The 24,573-nt window shown below is 37.2% G+C and overlaps 1 protein-coding gene across 3 annotated transcripts in view; it reads right to left on the reverse strand.

Moving 5' to 3' along the window:
• Window positions 1-1,593: 1,593 nt before the first annotated feature.
• Window positions 1,594-24,573, reverse strand: part of LOC105385026 — a 30,544-nt gene continuing 7,564 nt past the window's right edge. For 2 of the 3 annotated variants that reach the window (XM_011555338.3, XM_048626905.1), the window contains 5 exons: window positions 18,032-18,170; window positions 5,818-5,905; window positions 5,349-5,456; window positions 3,245-3,382; window positions 1,594-2,920 (listed from right to left, as the gene is read on the reverse strand). In XM_011555338.3, coding sequence (XP_011553640.3) covers window positions 2,649-2,920; window positions 3,245-3,382; window positions 5,349-5,456; window positions 5,818-5,905; window positions 18,032-18,170 — 745 coding nt within the window. In that variant the 3' untranslated portion in view covers window positions 1,594-2,648. Of the gene's footprint in view, window positions 2,921-3,244; window positions 3,383-5,348; window positions 5,457-5,817; window positions 5,906-17,569; window positions 17,694-18,031; window positions 18,171-24,573 lie in introns of those variants that run through there. The other variant, XM_048626906.1, reaches the window with a different exon arrangement.

A 24,573-nucleotide genomic window follows, 5' to 3' on the forward strand; every position in this document is an offset into this window, starting at 1 on the left:
TCTCTGATGGATCATATCAGAAATGAGGTTATCTGTCAGAGGACTAAGGTTACCGACATAGCTGTCAAAATATGCAAGCTGAAGTGGCAGTGGGCTGTTCATATCTGCCGAAGAACCGATAACCGTTGGGGTAGACGAGTTCTCAGGTGAACAGGCAAACGCAGCGTTGGACGCCCTCCTGCCCGCTGGACTGACGACCTTAGGCGGGTAGAGCCGGTAGTGGTTGGATGAGGAAGGCCGAGGACCGAGTGTTGTGGTGCTCCTTGGGAGAGGTCTATGTCCAGCAGTGGATGATTATTCGCTGATGATGATGATGATGATGATGATGATGATATGGGCAAGGTCCGCGCATGCTAGAGAAGTAGATTTTGCTGAACGATAAAGTTCGTATAGTAACGGGATGCCTCAAACCGACACCGCTCTACAATGTCTACTCTCTGGCTGGGATAGCACCCCCTAGCATACGGCGAAAAGTGTCATGTTCTGTTGAGAAAGCCAAACAAGAATGCGACTCCAGACATCCACTTTACTTACATACTGCCGCACCTTCCCGCCTTAAGAGCCGCAAAGCGTTTCTAAATAGTGAGGTGTCCTTAACGGATGAAAACCTACAAAAAGCAAGACTGGGAGGAAAAGCAGCCCCAGGATCCTTTCCTACCTAACAGTCTAAGGTAACAGTCTTCCCTGGCACATTTGGAAGACTCTAAATCGGTTGCGAGCAGAGGTAGGCTGCTGCAAGGACAAACTTTGCAAGTGGGGCTATACCGTTGGTACCAACCTATGCGACTGTGGTACCGCCCCCTTGACTATGGAGCATTTCATCTCCTGTCCCATGTGCCCTACTACCTGCACACGGGAAGACTTACTCCAGGCCAACCAGAATGCTATCAAAGTTGCTTCTTTTTGGTCTGGACAAATTTAAAAATTCGCATGTTCACTGACACGAAAGAAGAAGAAGTGTAGAGTACATACCGATCTATTACATAATAATATGTATAAGAACATTGTGGTGATAGATTTGCATAGACAATATCTTCCGAACATAAAAAAAGATTTTTCTGGATAGACGAGTACATTTTAGAACGTTTAGAAATAAACTTGCAAAGGGCGACTGAGTGAGGCAATTTTTTTTCATTATTTTCCTTCAAAAAAATTTCGATGCGGAAAAAAATTGACTATTCCACCGGTTCAGAAAAGAACAAAGGCCGGCTTTCATACGTTAAATCATATTTCTTAAGACATGAAATCAACATGTGGAAAGATGGCTCAGGGCGCCGTTCTAGGCTTACGCCCTAAAATATTGTTCTGTACTTTTTTAATCCTCCAAGTTGGAGACCTAAAGCCCAAGGGCGGCCTGCCGGCCGCCCCTGGGCCGCCCTTCGCCGCCTGCCGCCCCGGGCTGTAGCCCTTTTAGCCCTAGGGTAAATACGCCCCTGCACCTGACTGATTTTAAGTCAGCTAACTAGTTGGACGTTTTGTGATGCTTGTACAATCAACGTTCGGCCTAGTCATACAACTGAATAGCGCCATCCAATGAATGGGCTAGTGGTTCAATCAAACAGGAGATTAAACCAGATGACTACGACATATATATACTAAAGAAGTTTATTACAGTTATTTTTAGCTACTCTAACCTACCAAGTCTATACAGAAGAAGTAGTGACGATATTTCGAGATAAGGTAAACATAAAACTGAATGAAAACATAAAATCGGTTCTCTTAGTAGCCACAGCAGCGCCTAGAATATTTTAACTACATTAATGCCGATTACAGACACAAGAAATGAATGTAGGCATACCAATAAAAAGACACTTTGTAAATGCAACATCATACAAAAATATGCGTTGTTTATGCGTAGGTACACACAATAATGTTATTCATTGATTATTTAAAGGTTTTAGGGCACAACTTTAACAATAAATTATTATAAAAAAGCTTGGACGGCTGCAAGCTCTGTCCTTAAAATAAGCTTTTTAAGCTTTAAATAGTCCTCCAAATATTTATGTATTTATTTACATGTTGTCCGCAAAGTACACATACCTTGATTACGATACTGTTGTATATTCACTGTATACTGCCCACGCCCAATGTTTAAGTTGGAACAAAACAATTTAATTATGCTTAATGCTGTTTTAAAGCTTGCTATTAGTTATTTATTTAAAGCGTTTATCATTTAACATTAACTAGGTACCTTTAATAGATAGGGAATTGCCTAATTTTGTTAAGCTTCTATGGGGCTAAGTAGATAGGTATATTATCTAGGTATAGGTATAATATAATTAAATTATTTTGAAACTGATTGCTATTTACCACTTACTTACCAACTAATTGATATAATGTTAACGAAATAATTTAAATAATCAAAAGAACTAGCCTAGTTACCTAAAAAACATAAACATTTAATAATTAAATATTTCATTTGCTATCAGTAGAAATAATTGACCTTTTCCGTAAAATTTGCGACGACGACTCAATTAATTTACAAAATCCCCAGTTAGGTATCTAATTAGGTACAACTTCCATTCACAACTTCGCTTTATCCAATAATCATGACAGTCGTAACTTTAATTCGTTAGGCATTCAAAAGCCACACCATTTCACAACCACCCAGTAAATCCATCTTTGCACACAGCACACGTGAACCTAACTTACAAAAGCATTGAGGATATAGGATTGTATCTCATAATCTTGGACAGTAGGATCCATAATAGTGACGTCATAGTGGCCAGGGCTACGCCGCCCCATCCGAGGTCTAAAGACCATGAAGTGGAGAATTCCCTCGCCGACAGAAGTGCCATGGCGGGCGCGCGGGGACCAATCACGCCGTCGCCCGTGTCGTCACCCGTAGGGCTGCCTCTGGTGGACACTCGCTGTATCCGCTTGAAATGGATTATCATTAGCGTGAATAGCGCGAAGGTGCCTGTAAAAGGAGAAAGAAAAATATGAGGATTTTCGTCAGAAACGGCCTATATCTTATGTGGTCTACAGTTTTAGATGCCGATTCTGTATGGATTGCATGTGTTTTGACGTTCTTTGGTAGAGAACCATATCCATATTTATATCGGATTGATGATGATAATAAATCAACATGATCCTGCCACGGAAAGCCTGGGTAGTCAGCAACCACTAATCCTTTCAACACGATGTCGCAACCTGATCCAGCTATATCATCCACTGACACACCAAAAAATACAAACTACCAAGACCAAAAGGTCCAAAACACCTCCAATCCTCATCAACCTACCTGCGAGCAGATACATGACGCCGGTGACGAGCACGGCGCTGATCTGGTGCTTGCAGACTCCGAAGGTCCCGACGAGGGCGGCGCTGCCCAGCACTATGAGGCACACCAGCGCGCACGATATCGACAGGTTCTGCATGCCTGGAGGACGTGATGACTATACTATAGTAATTTTTCTTATTTTATTTTTTATTTTATTTATTTTATTTTATTTTATTTGGAAAGCTAACAACTTTAAGTACAAAGATATAAACATTATATTAGGTATCATATGAGTTAATAACAAGCTTTCACATATAATTACAAATATAGGTACTAAGTAGGAGAGCGTAGTTTATGACAAAGTTTGCACAAACACATACCTACGTTACAAATTAAAAGCTACGTAAGTACCTACTAACGTAGGTTAAAACAACGTCACGTTATGAGAAAAAGTAAGAAAAAAAAAATATTATAAAGGTAAGATGCTCTAGAAGTTATATGCTATGACTACAATTATGTAAATAATCGGGTCTGTAAACCACTACGGCTATTGGTAGATTTTATATTTCGGTAAATTACCTACACAAATATATTAAATAAAATAAAGTAAATGTTACTGTTGAATGGATGCCACGAAAGTTCTAATAACGTATTTCTTTAACGAATCGATGCCACTACAAAAGATATCTAAATCAGTTTCGCTAGACAGATTATTAAAAGTGCTGCACGCCCTAAGAATGTATGAATTCTTTCTGTAGTTGGTACTAACAGAAGGAACGAAAAATACTTTATTATTCCTAAATTTTCGAGCGGGTACATTAATATTAATTTTTCTAAGTAACGAGGGACAGTCACAAGATCCTCTGATTATTTTTATGAGTAAAATTATGTCAGATATTATTCTGCGCAGATGCAGTGGCAGCAGATGGAATTTGGCACATCTCTGTTCATAAGTCATATTAACGGATATATTAAATTTGAATTTAAGATATCGTGTGAATTTCTTTGTATCTTTTCAATTCTATCAGAGTATGTTTCATAATTAGGATTCCAAACCTGGCAAGCGTATTCCAAATGACTCCGTACATACGAACAATAAAGTAGTTTAACCGTTTTCATGTTTTTAAATTTTTTTGATGATCGCATTCTTGTGATATAGGTTCACCGTAGTCACGTAGGTAAATAGGTATAGAAGATGTGGCGGGCTGAATAGATAGATCCTAGCCTAGGTACAGCATGTAAAAATCTAAACTAAACTAAACCTAATGTTGAGTCTCTAAGAAATGGAGATTGTGGCAGTATCTCTCCAGTCTTGGAGCAGGCAATGGAGTATTAACGGGCCGCATGTTTTTTATTACATAGATGGTTAACTACGACGCGCATGATTTAATAATCGTCAGAGTGTGTAGTTTTACGCTTTGTTTACTGTAACTCGTACAAGAATAGCTTTTTATAATGAAAGGTAGTATTTATTCTTATAACCAAAATGTTTCAACCTATTAGAATGTTCAACATTTCGCAGCAAGGAGCTTTTATCGTAAAAAATACATCAGGGAGGCCGAAAAACATGGAAGAAGTTTAGATGTCGTGCTTTATGGAGTGTTAAAAGGTTTCCAGACGTGGCGAGCAGTGACCGTGAGAAAAATAGAGCATTTTGACAGGAATACCTACCTATTTTTAATTCAGTAGAGTGGGGTGTAGGTGTATTGCTAAGTGAGACATTTTGTACGTTGTATTGTTCTTAATCCTGAATACCTAAAGTAGGTAGGTAGCTTGCAGTATTAAGAGCCCGATTGGTTGCGGTAATCACGATTGATTGGAAGTTATCTGAAGATAGCCTTAGTTGAGATGACGGAATGGAGTATTTATTAAGTGACCCTGACTGCTATCTTCAGCATAGCAGTCATGGGTTCGATTCACAGCTGGGGCAGATATTTGTACTCGGATCTTTAGTAGGTATAGTATATAATATGTATCTGTCTGGATATATCAGCTATCCGATACCCATAGGTACTACAGGCTCTGCCTAGCTTGCGGATGCCGTGTGAGATGCCCGGACATACTATATTATTATTATATAAGTATTATTATTTCTGATAGTACGCAAGTGTGAATGATATCTTACGGTGTTGCCAGTCAGCGCGCGGCTCCTCGTAGTCGCTGCTGGCCAGGTAGTTAGTGCAGGCCGGCTGCATGGGGAACCCGGCGCGGACCAACATCGACAGCTCCTCCTCTGGAAATAGACGGACCAGTGAGTGTTGTAACTTAAAACCATCTAGGATTAGCCAGTCAGATTAGCCGTACTCAGAGTACCTATCACCTATAATCACTGACGAGCAATGAAAAAGTTCTACTGACAAAATGCTGACACCAAATGGCCCTAATTTTTAAAACCAGTTAATTTAATTTAAAGCGCCCTTAAACGAGCCTTTTCCGTTTAGTGGTAATTTGGTGATATTATCACTGGAACTTTTTCATTGCTCGTCAGTGTATTGTACCTAAGATACATAGTAGTCACGTCATTGCGGTAGGTTACACGCACCTTTTTATTGAAAGACTTCTAAAGTGGTTTAGTATTTAGAGCCAACACGTACCATCTAGGGACACGCACATCGTCCAAATGCCTCCATTCATCGGCACTAGGAATGTACCTCCACCATTTCTTCTGCTGCCATCCTCGATCTGAAAGGAAAGAATTCAATAATACATACGTGACTTTAATTTTATATTATTGAAGGGCCCAGTGCTTATAGAGAAGTGAAAGAATGTCCCTTGGTCCAGTGTAAACCGTTTTTTTTTGATAAATTGGTATTTTACGTCGTTTCAGATCTGCTGTTGATCCAATAATTGGCCAATTTCACCCTGTAGGTATACAATACACGTCGTAGTCCAAAATGTAAAGTAACATTATAAGCCAACTCTCGGTCTATAAAATACAGCATGTTTTACGAGCAGTAGAGGGTAAGATAGTACTGTTGTAGGTATTCGCTTTGTTTTGTTTATTGTGTTTGTTGCCAGTAAAAGTTTTGGCATTTGTCTTGAATTTGAAGATTGAGGTGATTCACTCAAGAAGTTCACCGTGCGAAGTTTTGTGTGTATACTTTGGTGCATAGTACATATATTAAGAATAGGTATAATATTATAAGAATAGGTATAATATAATTTAAACTTTTATGATTGAGAAATATGCTGTTTTGCGTGTAGAAGAGGGGTGCCGATGCCGATGCCGATGCCGTGGGTCAAGGCGAGTGCAGATCGACGAAAGATAAGTTGATGGCTGTCAATGCTATTGCTAACTCAATAGGTACGGTCAGGTGCAGAGAAACCTGACCCCCCTCTCATACTAACAATGCTTGTGAGGGGGGTCAGGTTTCTCTGCCTCTTACTGTACCTACAAATAGAGTTGTAGTGTAGTACATATAACTTTATTAGTAAAATACTATTGCTAAATGTAAACAATCGAGCATTAAACTTAGGTTAGACTTACGGTTATATTTCCAACTTGTAGAATGCCAAATAAAATAATACCTAATGGCGTTTTAGAGGGTAAGCAACAGAAAAATACATTTCTACACCAAATTTTCGCGATTTTCGTTAGGTACCACCTCATATTGGGGCCAATACTATGTACCTATACAGACCAGCAGTATATTTCAAGGTCTTAGTTAGGTAGGTAATGAAATAGTTTCAGTGTTATAACTACGTGAGCGGAGCAGCTGCCACGGTCCCGGCGTGTCATTAACTTACAAGAACTGACTCAGCATATAATTACTTAGGTACCTTTATTGGAGGTCGAGTGACTCGTGTATACATACGTATCTATGCATATAGGTATGATATTACAAGTTCATTTTGTTTACCGATAATGGACATAGGCTGTACCTTTTACCTATTATAATAACTGCCGACTGATACATTTATTTTTCATTAACAAAATAATTTGTTGTACCTAACTATTTATAAAACATAAAATAGAGTACCATGCAATTTTATACAAACAGTACTTGGCGTCATAAAAATACAATAACCTACAGCTAAAACACCATAATCGTAAAAATAATACGGCAATCAACATGAAATACCCTACCGGAACAGAAGGGGTTACTGCGGTTATTTCACAAGTTTCGTTTCGTTCAACCGGTTCGTTTATTTGGTCCCTTTTATTTATAACTAGCTGTTCCCGCGCGCTTCGCTTCGCCTTAAAAAGTTTTTCCCGTTGGAATTCCGGGATAAAAAGTAGCCTATGTTCTTTCCCAGGGTCTAGACCGTATGTGTACCAAGTTTCATTCAAATCCGTTCAGTAGTTTTGGCGTGAAAGAGTAACAGACAGACAGACAGACAGACAGACAGGCACAGTTACTTTCGCATTTATAATATTAGTTAGGATTTTGAGTTGAAACCGGTTTCAAACCATTTGCGACGAGGGTTGTCTCTCGAAGGTATTTATGGCATAAACTCAAATGAAACTCAAAATTAACTAGTAGTTGCAGTTTCGTTGCAGTTGCGTTTCACCATGATTGTGTGCTGGGCCTAAGACATCGAGTGCGTATACCTACTATGGGAACAATTTATCATCGTATCAGGCGTACATTTTCCATGCCGTCGATTCTTTTATATTAAAGCAATTGAACCGTAGCCGTGAAGAAAGAAGATCCATATAGTACGAGTATATTCGTAAAGTCAGAGTGATATCCCACTAGCTTTACGGAATGAGCTGCGTGTTTCTTTGACCTTGAGCGATAAGCGGTGGGAAATAAGACATCGGAACCCAATGTCACAACCGACACACCCGGGTCAGCCGGTCCAATAGAAATATCTTAAATTGACCAATAATTACGAATAACACTGGTAGGTCAGTAGAATTCGGACATAAATTATTATTAACAAATATATGTAAATTGAATTCCATGTACAGCTTGTGTGAATGAGTTTGTTTGAATTTACAGTGTAACAAACTTATCTGTTCCGGTGAGAGCGAACTAAATTGATGCATATCTCATTACTTACTAATGAATTATATAATGATATAAATCAGATGGGTTAATTAAAACCGCAAGGGCGAATAAACACTACGGGCAAAATTATAATCTTATAGAGTGAAGAAATATTAGACATTTACGCGAGCTGTCACCGGAACAGATCTATAAGTTTGTGGCACTGTATGTAACTACGCTTATGATCTAGAGGAAAACGTTGTAATTCGGCAGCGAAAACATTTTACAAAATATTATGTTTTTAATTAATCGTTGGTTTTAACTTCGCCCTGCAAAACAAATACAATAATATTATTATTAGTAGTTAATTAACAGCAGTAGCTTTATAGCATTGCATGGCGTATTCCCAATAGACAATTTCCTTTATTAGTACAAGCTAGTAATTGGCTGCTCGCGGCGAGTGCTTACATTCACATTTTATGTCGCTGTGGTACAGTTGGGACCCATTGTGGAATTTCTACATTAAATACCATTGCTTATCGTTCTATAAAGTTACACAAGATATTATTTTTATTTCTGAACTACGATTCGTAGCAATTTTAAAGTATGATAGTATGAGTATACTTTAGCAGTTAGTATTGGGAGCGATCACTTCTAGTTATACCACTGTTGGTTTGTTCTATCTCTAGATTCAATAAATATTAAGTTACTAATATATTATTATCATTTTAAAATACTACACTGTTATTAGTAATCTTACGGAATTCTGACAGTTATCAATTTTAGACAAATCAGAGATCACAAACCTTTTTGGGCTGGGCACTTTTTCAATACGAGTCTGGACATCTGAGACTATAATATATTCAAAGTCTCGTTACGCCGAAAATCGTATGGCATAAATCTCGTTTAGTAAAAAGTTATTTCGCATAACATTGTTTAGCCTAATAATGGTATGGCCAAATCTTGAATAGCCTAATAATGCTATGGCATAGGTTTATACAAAGTAATAATTTTCGTTTGGCTTTAACTTTGACGGAGCGTCTCCCTACATAGCGCAAACTGGTGCCTTGTATTGTTTCCGCTGTTTGGAAAACGCTCCGCTCCGCTTCGCTACGCTCCGCTTTGGTTTTGATGAACATGTGCACCTAACACGCTCCTCCTCGCTTTGCTCGTCGTCGCACCTATTATTAGGTTTCGATCTCATGGGGTTTGTAATAATAATTATATTGGTCGTTAACTTTCGATTTTTTGATCATACAATATCGTGATTTTCGGGATGTAGGAGAAAAATACCACAATTTGTACATTTACTACATACTTCATATATTATTTATTAAGATAACATTAGGAGAAACAAGATTATACATAGGTATAGACGAACATAAATTTGAGCAAACGAAACTTAGGTGTTTAAAGATTGTGCCTAAAGAGTTTTAGACGAAACGAGCCTTATAAGTCTTGGCAAAGTGATGGTTCGACCAAAAAAGTTTAGACCATACGAGGGGAACACCCAAATATTCCGAAAAACTTTTTTCCGAATTTGATAACCCCGAATATGTAATTTACGAAATATTGCAATACCGATTTTTTAAAATACCGAATTATAATAATCACGAAAATTATAATTTCGAATATTATAATCACGAATATTGTTATTACGATTGTTAAATATACGAATGTTAAAAAATACGATTACTTTAATATACGAAAAATAAAATACCGATTTATTATAATCACGAAAAAGTCAAATCCCGATCGGAAATATGATAATTCGTGATTTTGACAAAAAAAACATAAACGTCTTTAAAACTTTAGAACCAAAACCAAAAGATAGGTGCGACGACGAGCAAAGCGAGGAGGAGCGTGTTAGGTGCACATAGATATCGAAAAACAAAGCGGAGCGCAGCGAAGCGGAGCGGAGCGTTTCACATAATATAGCTTAAAAAATATTGTTTTTATACGCATTATGCTGCATTATTCATAATAGATAACTATTTCTTGTTAACTAAGAAACATTCGGGAATTTGTATTTTCGGAATATTAAAACTTCGGGATTCGTAATTTAAATAATTCGATATAATAAAAATCGTACTTTTGAAACATCGAAATAATAATATTCGAAAAATTGACTTTCGTCATTTTAATAAATGTGTTGTTTGAAATTTCGTTTATAAACTATTCGTGATTTTCGTTATTCGGAAACTTAAAATTCGGGATTGTGAATTATTCGGAACTATGAAATTCGAAATTTAAAAAATCGTTATTTTCATATTCGTAAAAAAGTAATTCGGAATTATGTAGTGTACCCCCATACGAGTTATGCGAAATGAGTTTTGGTCAATAAAGATTATGCCAGATGAGCGGAACCCGCCTCCAGCATCTCCATACTGCCTTCCTAAGCTTGGACCATATCCCACCACGCTGGTCCACTGCGGTGTTGGTGGGTTCACATATGATCACAGATGTTTTCCTTCTCCGTAAGAGCGATGGTATACATTGTACTTAAATTCAAAGAACTCATTGTTACCTACATGTCAGCGCCGAGATTCGAACCCGCATCTCTTGCTTGAGAAGCGGGCGCTTACCCGACTGAGCCAGTTGGACTCGCGCAGTGAGTGTTCCGTACAAGTATACTTAATTACCTGAGGTAGTTTTCCTTTTAATTTCATCATAATTATGTACATCTATACGATATATCAGCTTAATATCTTTACCCGTTTCCGAGAAAAAAGGTGGTGACAACAAAGTGTGATCTTATAAGGGTTCCTTTTTTTCCTTTTGAGGTACGGAACCCTCAAAAAGAATAGTGACAATCGGATCAATCGTTTCGGAGATATGCGTGGACAAACATACATACCAACAAGCATATAAACGTACATAGGTACATAAACATTTATAAAATTTTGAATATTTGTTTATTAGCCCTAATACTCGTATATTGTCATATGTCAATATGGTGCAGTTCCAATAATCTTACATACATACCGAACATATTATATGTACTTACCGAATAGACAATCTTTTTTTGAAATTGATTAAAAAGGTTTATTATTCCTGAATTTAGTAGGAAGTGATGCCATGCTAAAGAATAAAATAAAGCAATTAAAATTAATTCGATACATGGGTCGTGAGTCGTGATCCTACTTCATATTATAAATGCGAAAGTTTGTAAGTGTATATGTGTATGTATGTATGTATGTATGTATGTGTGTATGTTTGTTATTTCTTCACGTCAAAACGGCTGAACCGATTTTAATGAAATTTGGAATGAAGTTAGCTGACACCCTGGATTAACACATATGTTACTTTTTATCGCGGAATTCCCACGGGAAAACTTATTAAGGCGAAGCGAAGCTCGCGGGAACAGCTATTATATTGAAATATTTGTTATTTTTGTATTAGTTTACTTGAGCAAGTAAATATTTAGATTTATCTTTTTGTATAAAAATATTAAGAAAAAATTATTGCCCAGAAATGGATCGCAATTTTTCATTTTTTCGGTAAAGAACTTTTTTAGAAGCATCACTTATAAAATGTCAGAATTCTTTCCAATTAAAAATCAGAGAGTAGTAGAAACTTTACATAAAAAGGTATATAAGATACCGATATTCTCCTTGAACATGTTTTAGTAAAATCATTACTTACCTACTTATATTCCCATTATGTACAGCAAATCCAAAGAAAAAAAACAATAAAACTTTTCATTGTCAAAAATAATAACTGTAATTTGGTTTCCAACCGCACTGTACGTCTGAACATACATACAGGGTGATTATGTTTGCACGCTATGGGTCAAGGTTACGCGTGGTATAGTTGTTTAGCCGCGGTTACACCTGTACCACCCTGTGCTGTTAATGACGTCGCAGTCAAGTTGCCAACTATACATATTACATTGCTCACTTAGTATGAGACGATGCAGTGCAGCGGACAAAGTTTGCCGACGGTCTACATAATTAATGACTAGTTCTCAGATTGTTGTTAAATTGATGTTCTGAAATAATTTCAAGAATATATTTTTCTACTACAGTTTGGGGGATATTTTACGCAATTCTGATCAGTATTTTTTTAAACTCATATGTATACAATATATAATTATGTATTGCTACGGAATAATAAAGGTTACTTATAATTTTCTTAAGGTTGTCGCTAAAATGCAGCAAATTATTTAAAAAAAAAACAAACACTCACTCCTTGTACTAATGTACCTACTCCCTTGCGGGGTAGGCAGAGGTGCATTGCTGCACCCACTTTTCGCCAGTGTTTATGTTAGTCCCAATGTAATAGGGGGCGGGCCTTTTGCCATTTTACGGGCACATCCAAGACCCGAGAACAAATATCTGTGTTTAAACAAATATCTGCCCCAGCCGGAAATTGAACCCGGGACCTTCGGGTCAGTAGTCAGGGTCACTAACCACTACGCCATTCGGTCGTCGATAGGTTGAGTAAAAGATAAATGGAATCGCAGAAATTCATTTACTATGCTACGAGCTACGATGCTACGATGCTACGAGCTACGATGCTACGAGCTACGATACTCGTAGCATTACGTAGTACTTTGAGTAGCATTTTTATTCCTACTATTACTTTGCAGATTTAAACATTGTTGGTTGGATTGTAATGCAAGTCGGATTTATCAACGGGGTTGCAGCAGCATAGACACAGTGCGGTAAAGAGTATAATTAGATGATTGCTCACTAGCTTCTTTGAGGTGACTCAAAAACTGCTTTGGACAGGTTTTCCGGTTAGGCAGAAATCACTTTGAGACAGAGGTAAACAGAAAAATCCTTCATGACTGGGTAAAATTTACTAACAAATGTATCCATGATAGAGGCCTAAATACATAAGGTATGTGAGACTGAAATCGGCTGACGACAATGTTCGCTGTCTATAATTTAAACTGAATATTCTTCTTTATAATTTTCGAATCCAGCGGTCATTTGATAAATTACGGTTCCATAATGATGCCTTCGCTTCGCACATTCATAGATCACGCTATACGTTGGTACGTTTCAAACCTAATATTACTTTCAAATTATCTATAATTTATTGTTGGTCTTGTTTACCATGATGAAGGAAATTCATTTTTACTACTATGTAATCACACTAGTGATTAACATACTCTAATGGTGATGGAAATTTTTCTATAACCTCTTGAGTTAAGGCAGTAAAAAAAATGCCATGTATTTTTCGTGCTTTATTGCATTCATTTCACGTCATATTTGTAATACTTGCACTAAGAAATTAGGGTTATGTTTCTAAATTGCTGAAGGTGCAAAACTTTCAGGGTTTCCTGGACCATTATGTAAATCTTTATGTCCCGAAATGTTATTCAATGAGTACTTAATAATTGTTTAAGCTGACCTTAGGTTATTAACATTGGTTTTACAGGTTAAATGCGAATTGTACCAATTCTAAAATATAATGCGTAGCTGTGTTGAGTGTTTATGCCGTTTGTTGTAGGTTTATACTTTCATATAAAAACTTTTTCAACCTTTTTATATTTGAGAAAAACCCACGAACTGGTTTGATGCTATTAATGTTCAGTTTAATAATAATAATCTAGTGGTAGCTATGCGGGATGTTCCTGGGCTTGAAACCCAGCCAGGACAGATTATTGCATCTCTCTTCGATGTTGAATGTTGGACTGTTAGACTGTTGTTGTTACGTAATATCGCCAAAATGGGTAGCGGCTGCCAAGCAAGGAAGCAAATTTTGAAATTTTCATGTAAAATCACCTTGACCCGTGGTTTGATAGAGTATGAATATAGAAAATAGTTCGGAACACAATCAAACTTAAGTTGAGGAATGAGAAAAACGAAGAATGAAGAAGTATGAGATAAAGCAAGTGAGAGGTTCTTGTTATTGTTTAAAAGATATAAAAAACAGAGTAGTTTAACATACTGTGTAGTATATGTATAGTATAAAACAACATTCATAATAAAATCTAGCACTAAACTAAACTAAGTATTTGAATCCTAATGGTGTGTTTATCCCATGTTTATTATTTAAAAGTATACAATATTTCATGTGACATTTAGAATCTAGGTTTTGTTCTGTTCAGAGTGAGGCATTTTGCCAAAACACTGGAAAAGAAAAGTCCTTAGCCCAAATAGAGTAATTTCTACGTGGAAAAAAAATCTGCCAAGTTTTTTTTTTGTAATCTCATTTATTTTATAAGCCATACATCCTAAGATTAAGTCGGCTTAAAAACTAACAAAAAATAACAATCCTTAAATAATTAACAAAAATAGTACTTAGGGCGAATTCGTCCAAACTTCATCTTACACGAGAATAACTAATACCGGAATAAAATTTATACGCGAGTAAATATCTAGGATAAGTACATTTGCATTCTACCAAGTTATACCATGATTAATTGAATGAACGAGGAACGAAACTGTAATGCAACTAAAATAAAAATAGTTGCGTTTCAAAGCATGCAATAGAAATGACATGCCAACTTAGTTTGAATGGATTATAATAGTATGAAATTGTTTATGTTTTAATATTTTATTCACTGTTGTTATTTTGAGAATTTGCCTATTAACTTACTTTTGTTTATGTTTTGACAGATGTGCTTATATGTCATTATGACGGTTTTCTAATCAGCTGATGTGCCGCCGCCATTACAAAATTACTCTCGGATAAGCTCGTTACACGGTCAATTTTGGCGGTATAACATTTTATTCTTGGGATAAGCTACTTATCTTGGTTTCGGGTTTGGTAGAATGCAAAATCGGCTTACTCGCGAGTAACTGGTAGTTTACTCGTGAGTAAAAAGTTACTCGACGTTGGTCGAATCCACCCTTAGTAGTTCAACTATGGGAGTAGAACTTAACCTACAGATATCTGCCAAGTTTGGGTTACGAGAAATAAATGCTGACAGTAAATTTTTTTCACAAATAAGTAGCTCAACGTGCATTTAAAATTTAATTTCCATAACAAAAACCACAATTTCTTAACCTTAACCTACATATCAATGGACAAAGTTTATAGTTAAAATTATTATTCATAGTGCATTATGTAAAAAATTAAGAGAAACAATGATAATGTAACTGTTAGATAGCGGAGGTCCCAGACCACAGACCAGTCCACACCTGGTGTAGAGATTAATTGTGTCTGGAAACTCTGCAATAGCCTCTGCGGGTTATTGTTACTTCTTGCTGAACCCGCGACTGTTAAACACAGCTGTATGTCCCCCTATAATCATCATGTTTTGTTGAAACGATGGATTAATAGCGTTAGTTACTTATAGACTTTATTATAATCATCAACTTTAATAAAAAATACATTCATGACATTCCCATGAGTACTTAACCGTTTGAATACTTAGTTCATATTTATATTTCTTATGTACATTTAAAAAAAAATTTGAATAAGATTAAGGTTCACATATTAATTTCTTAATACTCTTTCACATAATTATTAATTTACCCGTATGTGCCATATTTGTAGTCATTGTGTATCTGGTGGATTAGCATCGTCTGTGCTGGCTCAGTTGCATGAGTAGTCATGCATATGTAAATAGGTATATACATAGAACCAGCTTGTGAATTGGACTGCACCAATTAGCATTGAATATTCAAAGGGATGGCTCGTATCCGTATCGAACGTTTAATTTTAACTGTAACAGTTTTCGGAAAAGTAATCCCTTATTTTACTCTTCTAAAAGTTATTCTATCTACGTATATTTCGTTTTAAGAGATACGTCTGTCTCTGTATTAAAAAAAATCTATATATCTCTTGTATAAACCGTGAATAAATCTTCTAAGTATGTTTAACTGTTTAAGCAAGGAAATTCGAGTTCTGGTATCAAGATAAAAAAATGCTATATTTTATTGTATCGGCGCAAAGTCCTTCTAGATTTTGTAATATCCACATACCTACACTACAGGCCAACGATAACACTCTGTAAGCCGGTTTAAACAAGAGTTTAGTTCTCAGCATCGCTCTCTACTAACACGGATTATGTTTAGCATTTTGCTGAGCACATCCAGCTATACGTAATATAAAGACAAGTACGATACGAGTATACATGTATGTAAGTGAAGTAGGTAATCTCGTTTACGTCTTTTCTTGTGTTGTTTGCCAATTTGGCAAAATCCCACAGGGTAGTTAAGGAAAAGATGTGGAAGTGGAGTACGGGCTGAAAAGATTTCCTTTCGTGAAGTTATGATGTTATACCTACACATTGAAGCTAAACAAAGAATGTCTGGCAACTTTCGCTAGTACGAAACATTGAATGAAGTTTCCTATTCTCCTCATATTATTTAGGGGCTAATTCGTAATAATGAATCGCTAAACTTTCTATACGATAGCTATACATTAACCTTCTGTGGGGCTTGGTACTGTTTGGTACGGTGTTAGTTTGAAAACGCAAAGACCTTCAAATTTTAATAATGAAAGTAAAATTAATGCTTTTATGTGCCATTTTTCAGTCATCATTGTCCTGATCTTCGTGTTTAGGATGGTAAAGCCATTATGAAAATTTAAAATTTTATTATGTCTGTCCCACTGGATCATGGAATTTAAAGGCAACAAGGTGCTTCGTGCCTGATGCCGATATCTTACAGTGGATTATTATTACCTCGACTCATTCTTATCGTTCCGGTGACAAATACAAAATCAAGAATTGGTTGGTCGCTCAGGAGCAGGTGATACATCGCTCGAGGTGGCACTTCTTGTGTGCCTTCAGAAACATAGAGTTGTTCATCAGCAGGCTTACCTTAGCGACCTTCTTATCGAGCACCCACGGCCAGTTGAAGATCAGAAGACAGAGAGTGCTACCTTGGCCAGATAGGTACCTATATTTAGGCATCTGTGGGGCCTTCGCGGATTTATTTGTGACAGGCGATAGCGGTGCAGTAGAGCGTTGAAGTAGCACGCACTCACAGTCTATCCCAAAGATTCGATAAATAGCGCTATCCATCCTTTATCGCCATGCGTGAAGCCCCCGCAGTTTCCATACAGTTTGGCTTACCTTAGCGACCTTCTCGTCGATCAGCCACTGCAGGCGGGTGCTCCCAGTGCTCCGTCATGATGGCCGCGCACAGCAGCGTCGTGGAACACCAGGGGAATACTGATAGTGATACTGCTTCTTCGTCTTAGCGTGCAGACCAAGAGCCGGCGCTAATAGAGTTGGATGCTTCACCAATTTACCGATTACCCAGGTTTCCTTTTATGCACGTTTACATGGTGCCGGGTTATCTCAACGACAGCAGCACAGCTGGCTGAAAGGTAGAGAGTGCTACTGCCTTAGCTCAGGTTTCAATGGACGATACGTCTGTCTATACAGCGCCGGATTACCTTCTTATCGAGTACTCACGGCCGGTTGAAAAGCAGGACAGAGAGTGCTTTGACCAGATACCTATATATTTATTTAGGAACAAATTTATATACAGATGTGGCGTACCTTAGCGACCTTCTCGTCGAGCAGCCACTGCAGGCGCGTGCCGGTGGCGTTGGCCCGCGCCGCCAGCGCCGCGCGCTCCCAGCCCACGTGCTCCCAGTGCTCCGTCATGATGGCCGCGCACAGCAGCGCCAAAGAACACCAGGGAAATACTGATCATACTGCTTCTAATTGTCTTTTTTATCTTAACGTGTAGACAAAGAGCCGGTGCTAATATATCCCGATTGCCCAGGGTTCCTTTTAACATGGTGCCGGATTACCATAATGACAGCATCACAGCCAGCTGAAAAGTAGAGAGTGCTAGTGCCATGGCTCAGGTAACAATGGACGATACGTTTTTCTATACAGCGCCGGCTTACCTTCTTCTCGAGCACCCACGGCCGGTTAAAAAGCAGGACAGAGAGTGATTTGTCCAGATACCTATATATTTATTTAGGAACAAATTTATACACAGATGTGGCGTACCTTAGCGACCTTCTCGTCGAGCAGCCACTGCAGGCGCGTGCCGGTGGCGTTGGCCCGCGCCGCCAGCGCCGCGCGCTCCCAGCCCACGTGCTCCCAGTGCTCCGTCATGATGGCCGCGCACAGCAGCGCCGTGGAACAGCTGTGGGGGAATGGGAGGTTAGAAAGGCAATAAAGCTGGGCACTAGAAGAAAAAGAAAGGATACTTTGAATTTGGAAATTACGATGTCTAAAAATATTTTATACGTATCGTGTATTTATTCATAAAAATTTAAACAGTTATAATACAGAAGACTGAACTTATATATACTTCAATGTGAATTCGGATATGCGCGGATACTCCCTAATAATCTGGAGTTATGGACGTATCTTCACGTTTTAACTTATTATTTTATAACTTTAGTTTCTTATTATAGGTGTTCGGTGCAGGCGAGCAATTTGACCTATAACGTTTTACTAGAGGTATTTCTTTAGTATTTTAGTAATATTTCAGCGAGATATTTCAAGATAGAACGGACGAAGATTGACGACGTTTTTAGTGCTCCGGAGCTCCGCATCCTGAAATGAGATCGTCCGAGAAGCTTATGTCTGTTGGAGCAGCAAATGTTTCCTTTCATCTCCATACGGTCGCTTTATATTGCACGCTGAGGATTTAGGAAAGCATTAACAATGCGTTGGCTATTAAATACGATACGATTCCTACTATTTATATTTTCCACTTATAACAAAAGACGCAAAACAAAACTAATTTTCATGGAAAGTAAGTATTGCTAATTAAGAATTATATCTAAATTTGCTTTGTATTTTTCGTTTTATATAATGAATCCATACATTTTATTTGAGTATATATTTTGCAGGAGTGTTTACATAAAATTCTGAAGCAAGATTTTTTTAGAAGAAAACAAATTAGATTTTTAAGCTGAAAATCGTACAGTATGATTATTTTCAATTACCTACTATGCTCTGATTCCCATTTCACGGGTGTTAGCGTGTCCATTGCTTTTTTTCATTCTACTGCAAGCATTAGTTAGCGCCTGAAACTGTTTCAAAGACATGTTTGTGTTCAATCCAGTACAGATTTCAGTTGCATTTCATATGACCTAAATGTGCCCAAAAACAACGATACACGGTTTTGCTTCTAAAAGTTTTTCGTACTACTTTAAAATCCAATGTAGGTACCAAGTACTTTATAAGTAGAAGTAGTGTGGCTCGAGCTTCAGATACAGTTATCCAAAATTGGGTCATATTGCGACGACAACTGTGTAATTGTGAGTTTTGGCTCAATTAATTTATAATAAGTATCTACCTATATGATAAATAAATTTAATAACAATAATTAAATTAAATTCATCCATAGCAACAATTTTATTCCTCAGGTTACATTTGAAAAATTGCCCCATAGAATATCATGGTCATGGACCATTCGATCTAATGTAAAATAAAATCAAACAGTTTTTGTATTACAGATCTGTTCTAGAATATTATTTCCAAAATAATAGTCTTTCTTACGTGACCTGCAAAATTTGCAAGTCAGCCAAGCTGCACTATTTCCAACGGACACAAAATATTTTTGTGAAATTAGAACTTGCCTAAAAAGAGGTTTTTCGGTCTAAAAGGCAAAAGGTTAATTGCTTACCTACATTCAGCTGTCGGGTTAGAGCGTGCTTCACAACATTAAACAAAATTACCTTAATTGGCTAAACATTCCACGAACACTGTACTAAATAAAGAGCGTACATCGTCCAGTGTTCAGATAATTAAAATTGCTTGAAGAAAAAACTTACTCGTTTAAAAAACCTACCGTTAACGTTCAACGTATTTTTTTACCCTTCGATACTCTAGAGTTTCCAAAAACTAAAATAATAACCTAACTAAGTAAATAATCTCTGTTTATGACACAAAATTTTCTTACACTGTTGTTTGTTTGTTTGTTTATTGTTCATTTATTTATAACATTTCTTAATAATACATGCAGTGCTCTTAAACCTATTAAGGTTTGAATGGGCACTCATCACTCATGGTTGCCATTCATAGTTAAGTAGGTAAGTATTATGTAGGTATCTAAAGGTACGATACAATATTAATATGGGTAGGTTCTTAATACAATACAAAATGTAAGACCAATACATATTTGAACATTTTAAATATAAAACACATTCTAGCCAAAGTAAATAAGAAGAATAACACATTAACAAATAAAAGCGTCATGCTCACGCATCTTCACTATAAATTACCTATGCATATGCACATATAGGTCGGTACACACGCTAAATATTTATCGTAGTTTTGGACACTGCGCGATCGGCACGGTGAGTGATACCGGTTCCTTATCAGCGACGAGCGGGTTTCGTCGTCGCCGGGTCTTTCCTGTTTGGTCAATTATGTCTGTGGAATTATGAGCGGTTTTTTTTTTTAAGTTTTAAGGTAATGATAGGAAGTGTTGTTTTAATTTGATTTTTAGGTTCTTGTTGTTAATAGTTTTTTTTAGAGTTTGAGGTAGGTCGTTAATAAGTCTAGGTATTAAATATTTATCTGTTCTTTTACCGTAAGTGTTTGTGCACCTATATGTTGTAAGTTCTTTATTGGTCACTTTTCTAGTTATAATTTTATGTTGTATGGGTTTTATGAGATCTTGGCGATTATATTGTTCAGCGAGAAGTGCGTATTTTACTTTTTTGGATATCGGAATAACTTTGCAATGTTTGAACAGTTTAGCGTAGTCGTCCCTAAATTTAATTTTGACATGATTAGGAACTATTTGTTTAAGTATTCTAATCTGTAAGAGTTCAATTTGATCCAAATATGTTTTATATGTGCGGCCATAGCTAGTCAAGCCATAACTTACTATGGACTCGGCAAGAGATTTATATATGTTTAAAAGGATATTGTAAGGTGTTCTATATTTTATAATTTTAAGTTTAGCCATAAGCGCACGTAGCTTGTTACACACTTTGTTTATATGGGGGCCCCAATTGAACCGACTATCTACTGTGACTCCAAGGTATGTGGCCTCGTCCACTAGATCAATTGTTGTACAATCCCTGCAAGAACGGTTGTTGTTGTGGAGGCACTTGTGGCATTGAGATAAAAGCTTGGGTGATATGTCACTCATATTGTGGCTGGATCGTATGTGCATCATCTGGGTCTTTTTAGCGTTGAGTACCAGACCGGCATCATGCGACCATGCACAAATGGTCGTGAAGTCTGACTGGAGTTTTTTCATCGCTACTCTGATATTCTTATCCGAAGCAATAAGACAGGTGTCGTCGGCAAACTGATACAGGGAACAGTGTTTTATAACTTCAGCCACGTCATTTACATACACTAGGTAATGTAACGGGCCCAACACTGATCCTTGGGCCGTACCTATAGACACGTCTACTTCTCTGCTAGATGAATTTCCGATTTGGACCATATAAGTGCGATTTTCCAAGTAATTTTTGCACCAGTTTAGTAACGGGCCGCGAATTCCGGTGTTATCTAGCTTCTGAATTAGCTGATCGTGTCGCAGCGTGTCAAATGCCTTGCTGTAATCTATGAAGACTAGCAGCACGTGTTCTTTATTGTCCAGGCATTTATTAATTTCGTCTGTGAATTTAGAGAGCAATAGGCTAGTGCTTTTGTTTTGTCTAAATCCATATTGGGTATCTGTTAGGGTATCATACTCGTTGTAGTAACCATGAATCAAGCCCGCTATGTATTTTTCAAATATTTTATTTAAAATAGGTAGGATAGTTATTGGTCTATAGTTTGCGTAGTTACTTTCTGTACCATTTTTATATATAGGTCTGACTAGTCCTTTTTTTAGGTCGTTTGGATACACGCCTTTATTGACACTTATATTTATAAGTTTGGTTATGGTTGAGATTAAGTTGTCACAGGCGCTTTTAATATCTATTGGTCTTATGTGGTCCTGACCAGCTGATTTACGAACGCTGATTTTATCAATGATGCTTTTTATTCGTTTTGTTGTGGCTTTTTTAAAGAGTATTGAATTGTTGGACATTTTAGTTTTGCTTAGATTAAGTACAGGAGTATTACAGTTTGGTATTATATCAGCGACATTTTTTTCGAACGCATTTGCAAAGTTGTTTGCAATGACAGTTTCATCCTTCCTTTCCATACGGAAAGCTTTACTGATCACTTCATCAACAGACCTCGTGATACGACCAGTCATATTGTTTAGAATCTGCCATAGTTTCCGTGGGTTATTCTCATTTTCTTTTATTTGTTCTTTATAGTAATTATTTCGGGAGTTTTGTATAAGTTTGTTTGTTTTATTTCTTTGCTTATTGTATTCTAATCTTAAGATGTAATTGTTAGGTGTATTTTTTAACTGTATAAATAATTCGTCTCTTTTGTTACATTGCATTATAATTTTATTATTTAACCATTTTTCTTGCTTTCTAAATTTGTACTTATTGGTTTGTGTATAAGATGCTTTTTATATGCGTTGTTCAGGGTAATTTTTATTTTATCGTATAGCTTGATAGGGCATTCTATTTTCTTTATTTCATCCCATTGTGCATGGCTGATTTCCTCATTGAATATTTTATTGTTTATTTTAGTTACCGTTTTAGGAACAACCCGAGCGCTCGGCACACCAATAGCCGACAGCACGGTTGCGCGGTGGTCAGCCAATACTGTGCCGAGCGCCGCGGAGTAAAGGTCTTCCGTGGAGTTTCTGATAAATATATGGTCAATACAACTTTTTGAGATTTTACCATCCCTTTCTTCTATTCGTGTGTAATCAGAAATTCCACACATAAGACCTTTTTCCGCCATTAAGTTCGAGTACAGCTCTTTGATTATGCTTTCTGTCTTTAAGTCAATGTTAATATCGCCCGCTAGTATGAAATATGGTGATTTTTCGTAGTGTGTTAATATTTTTGAAAGTTCATTTAGGAATTTGTGCTTGTTTTTATCCGGAGGTCTATAAAGTGCACACAAAACTAAGTCGTGTTGTTTTGATATAGTGATTTTACCTAGTAGACATTCACAGTGTAATGTGGAAGTTTTATTTATGCATGGTTCAAAATTATATGGTTTCTTCACATATATAATTATACCGCCTCCTTTGCGTTTAGATCTTAGTTTCGTGTGCATTTCATACCCGTCGATATAAAATAATGTACTTATTGAATGGGGAATGTTGGCTTCTGTAATTATGATAACCTCTGGTTGGTACTTAGATTCATTTATGCATTGTAATAGTTTAGGGAAGTTTTTGGTAATTGAGCGTAGGTTGATGTGAAAAACAGTAAATTTATTTTTAGTTGTAGGGATTATGGATAAAAAATTACTTAGGTGGGGACAATCAAATATTTCTGTAATGTTAGCCATTAGTATAGTAAAAAAGTTAATACTGGTTGAGTAGGTAGTTAATGTGAACTATTTGATTGGGGAATCAATTTCTTAATATCGTCCACCGATTTAATATTAGAAATTTTGGCCTTTTCGTTTTTACGTACCAGAACTCTGCCTTCAGAGTTGCACCAAATAAACTTATAGTGGTCTTTTAGCGCAATCCTAGTCTCATACAGTAGTTTTTTGTTAGTGGATGTGAGAGCATGACGCACAAATATTCTGTTGGAGGCAGACTCGGGGTTAGGGTTAGACGGCAGCACATCGGACACGAGTAGCTCGGCGGCGCGGCCTGCCCTCACCCACGGGCTGGTCTCATGCTCCTTCTTCAGCTCCACTTGCAGGATCCCGTCGCTCTGTCCAGCCTTTCCTCGTAATCTCTGTACCGTTTTGATTGCAGTGTGGTCCATTTTCAGTTTGATTGCTATGTCTTTGGTTATCGCATCGGCATTTTCATCTTCTTTGTATGGTACACCGGCAATTTCAATGTAATGATCAAGTTTTTTTTGTTCTTGTTCCTGCAGTTGTTGTTCATAGGCACACATTTTAATCAAAAGGTTTTGGTTTGTATTACCTAAGTGTTCATTTTTCTTTTCTAACATCTTGACCTTTGTTTTCAGTTCTTCCATATCCTCTTCATATTCTTCCATCTTACTGCAGCAGAATTCAACTGATTGTTGTAGTTCCGACATTTGTTTTTTTATTGTTTTTTCAATGTCTCTAGATATGTCTTGTAGAAGCTTCTTTATGTCGATAGATACTGGTTTAGACTTGCTACCTTGAATATTGCTATCAGGAACCTCATCATCCTGGTCTTCCTCCGGTGCAATGAATGATTTTCTTTTAGGTGAGCTACTGAGACAGGCGTCACAGGACCATTCGAAGTTCTCCACGGCACGAAGGGCAGAGATTTGCTTGTTCGTAAGACCAGCACATTCTAGCGTGGCATGTAGGGACATTTCGCACTTGCTGCATTCAAGGCCTGGTGCTCTCTTGGTGATGTTCTTCTGGCAGTTATCGCACTTGGGTAGTTTAGGTGGCATATTGCGGGTAGTGTTAGAACGACTGAGCCGATATCTTATGTATACTGTAGCTAAGTATTACCACACAGCTATACACGTAACAAATGCAGAGACGACAAAATTATAAAACCTCTAAGAATTCGTCTCTAACTTCTAAAT

Source organism: Plutella xylostella, chromosome 17 (genome assembly GCF_932276165.1).
Source record: "Plutella xylostella chromosome 17, ilPluXylo3.1, whole genome shotgun sequence".
NCBI classification, from domain to species: Eukaryota; Metazoa; Arthropoda; class Insecta; order Lepidoptera; family Plutellidae; genus Plutella; species Plutella xylostella.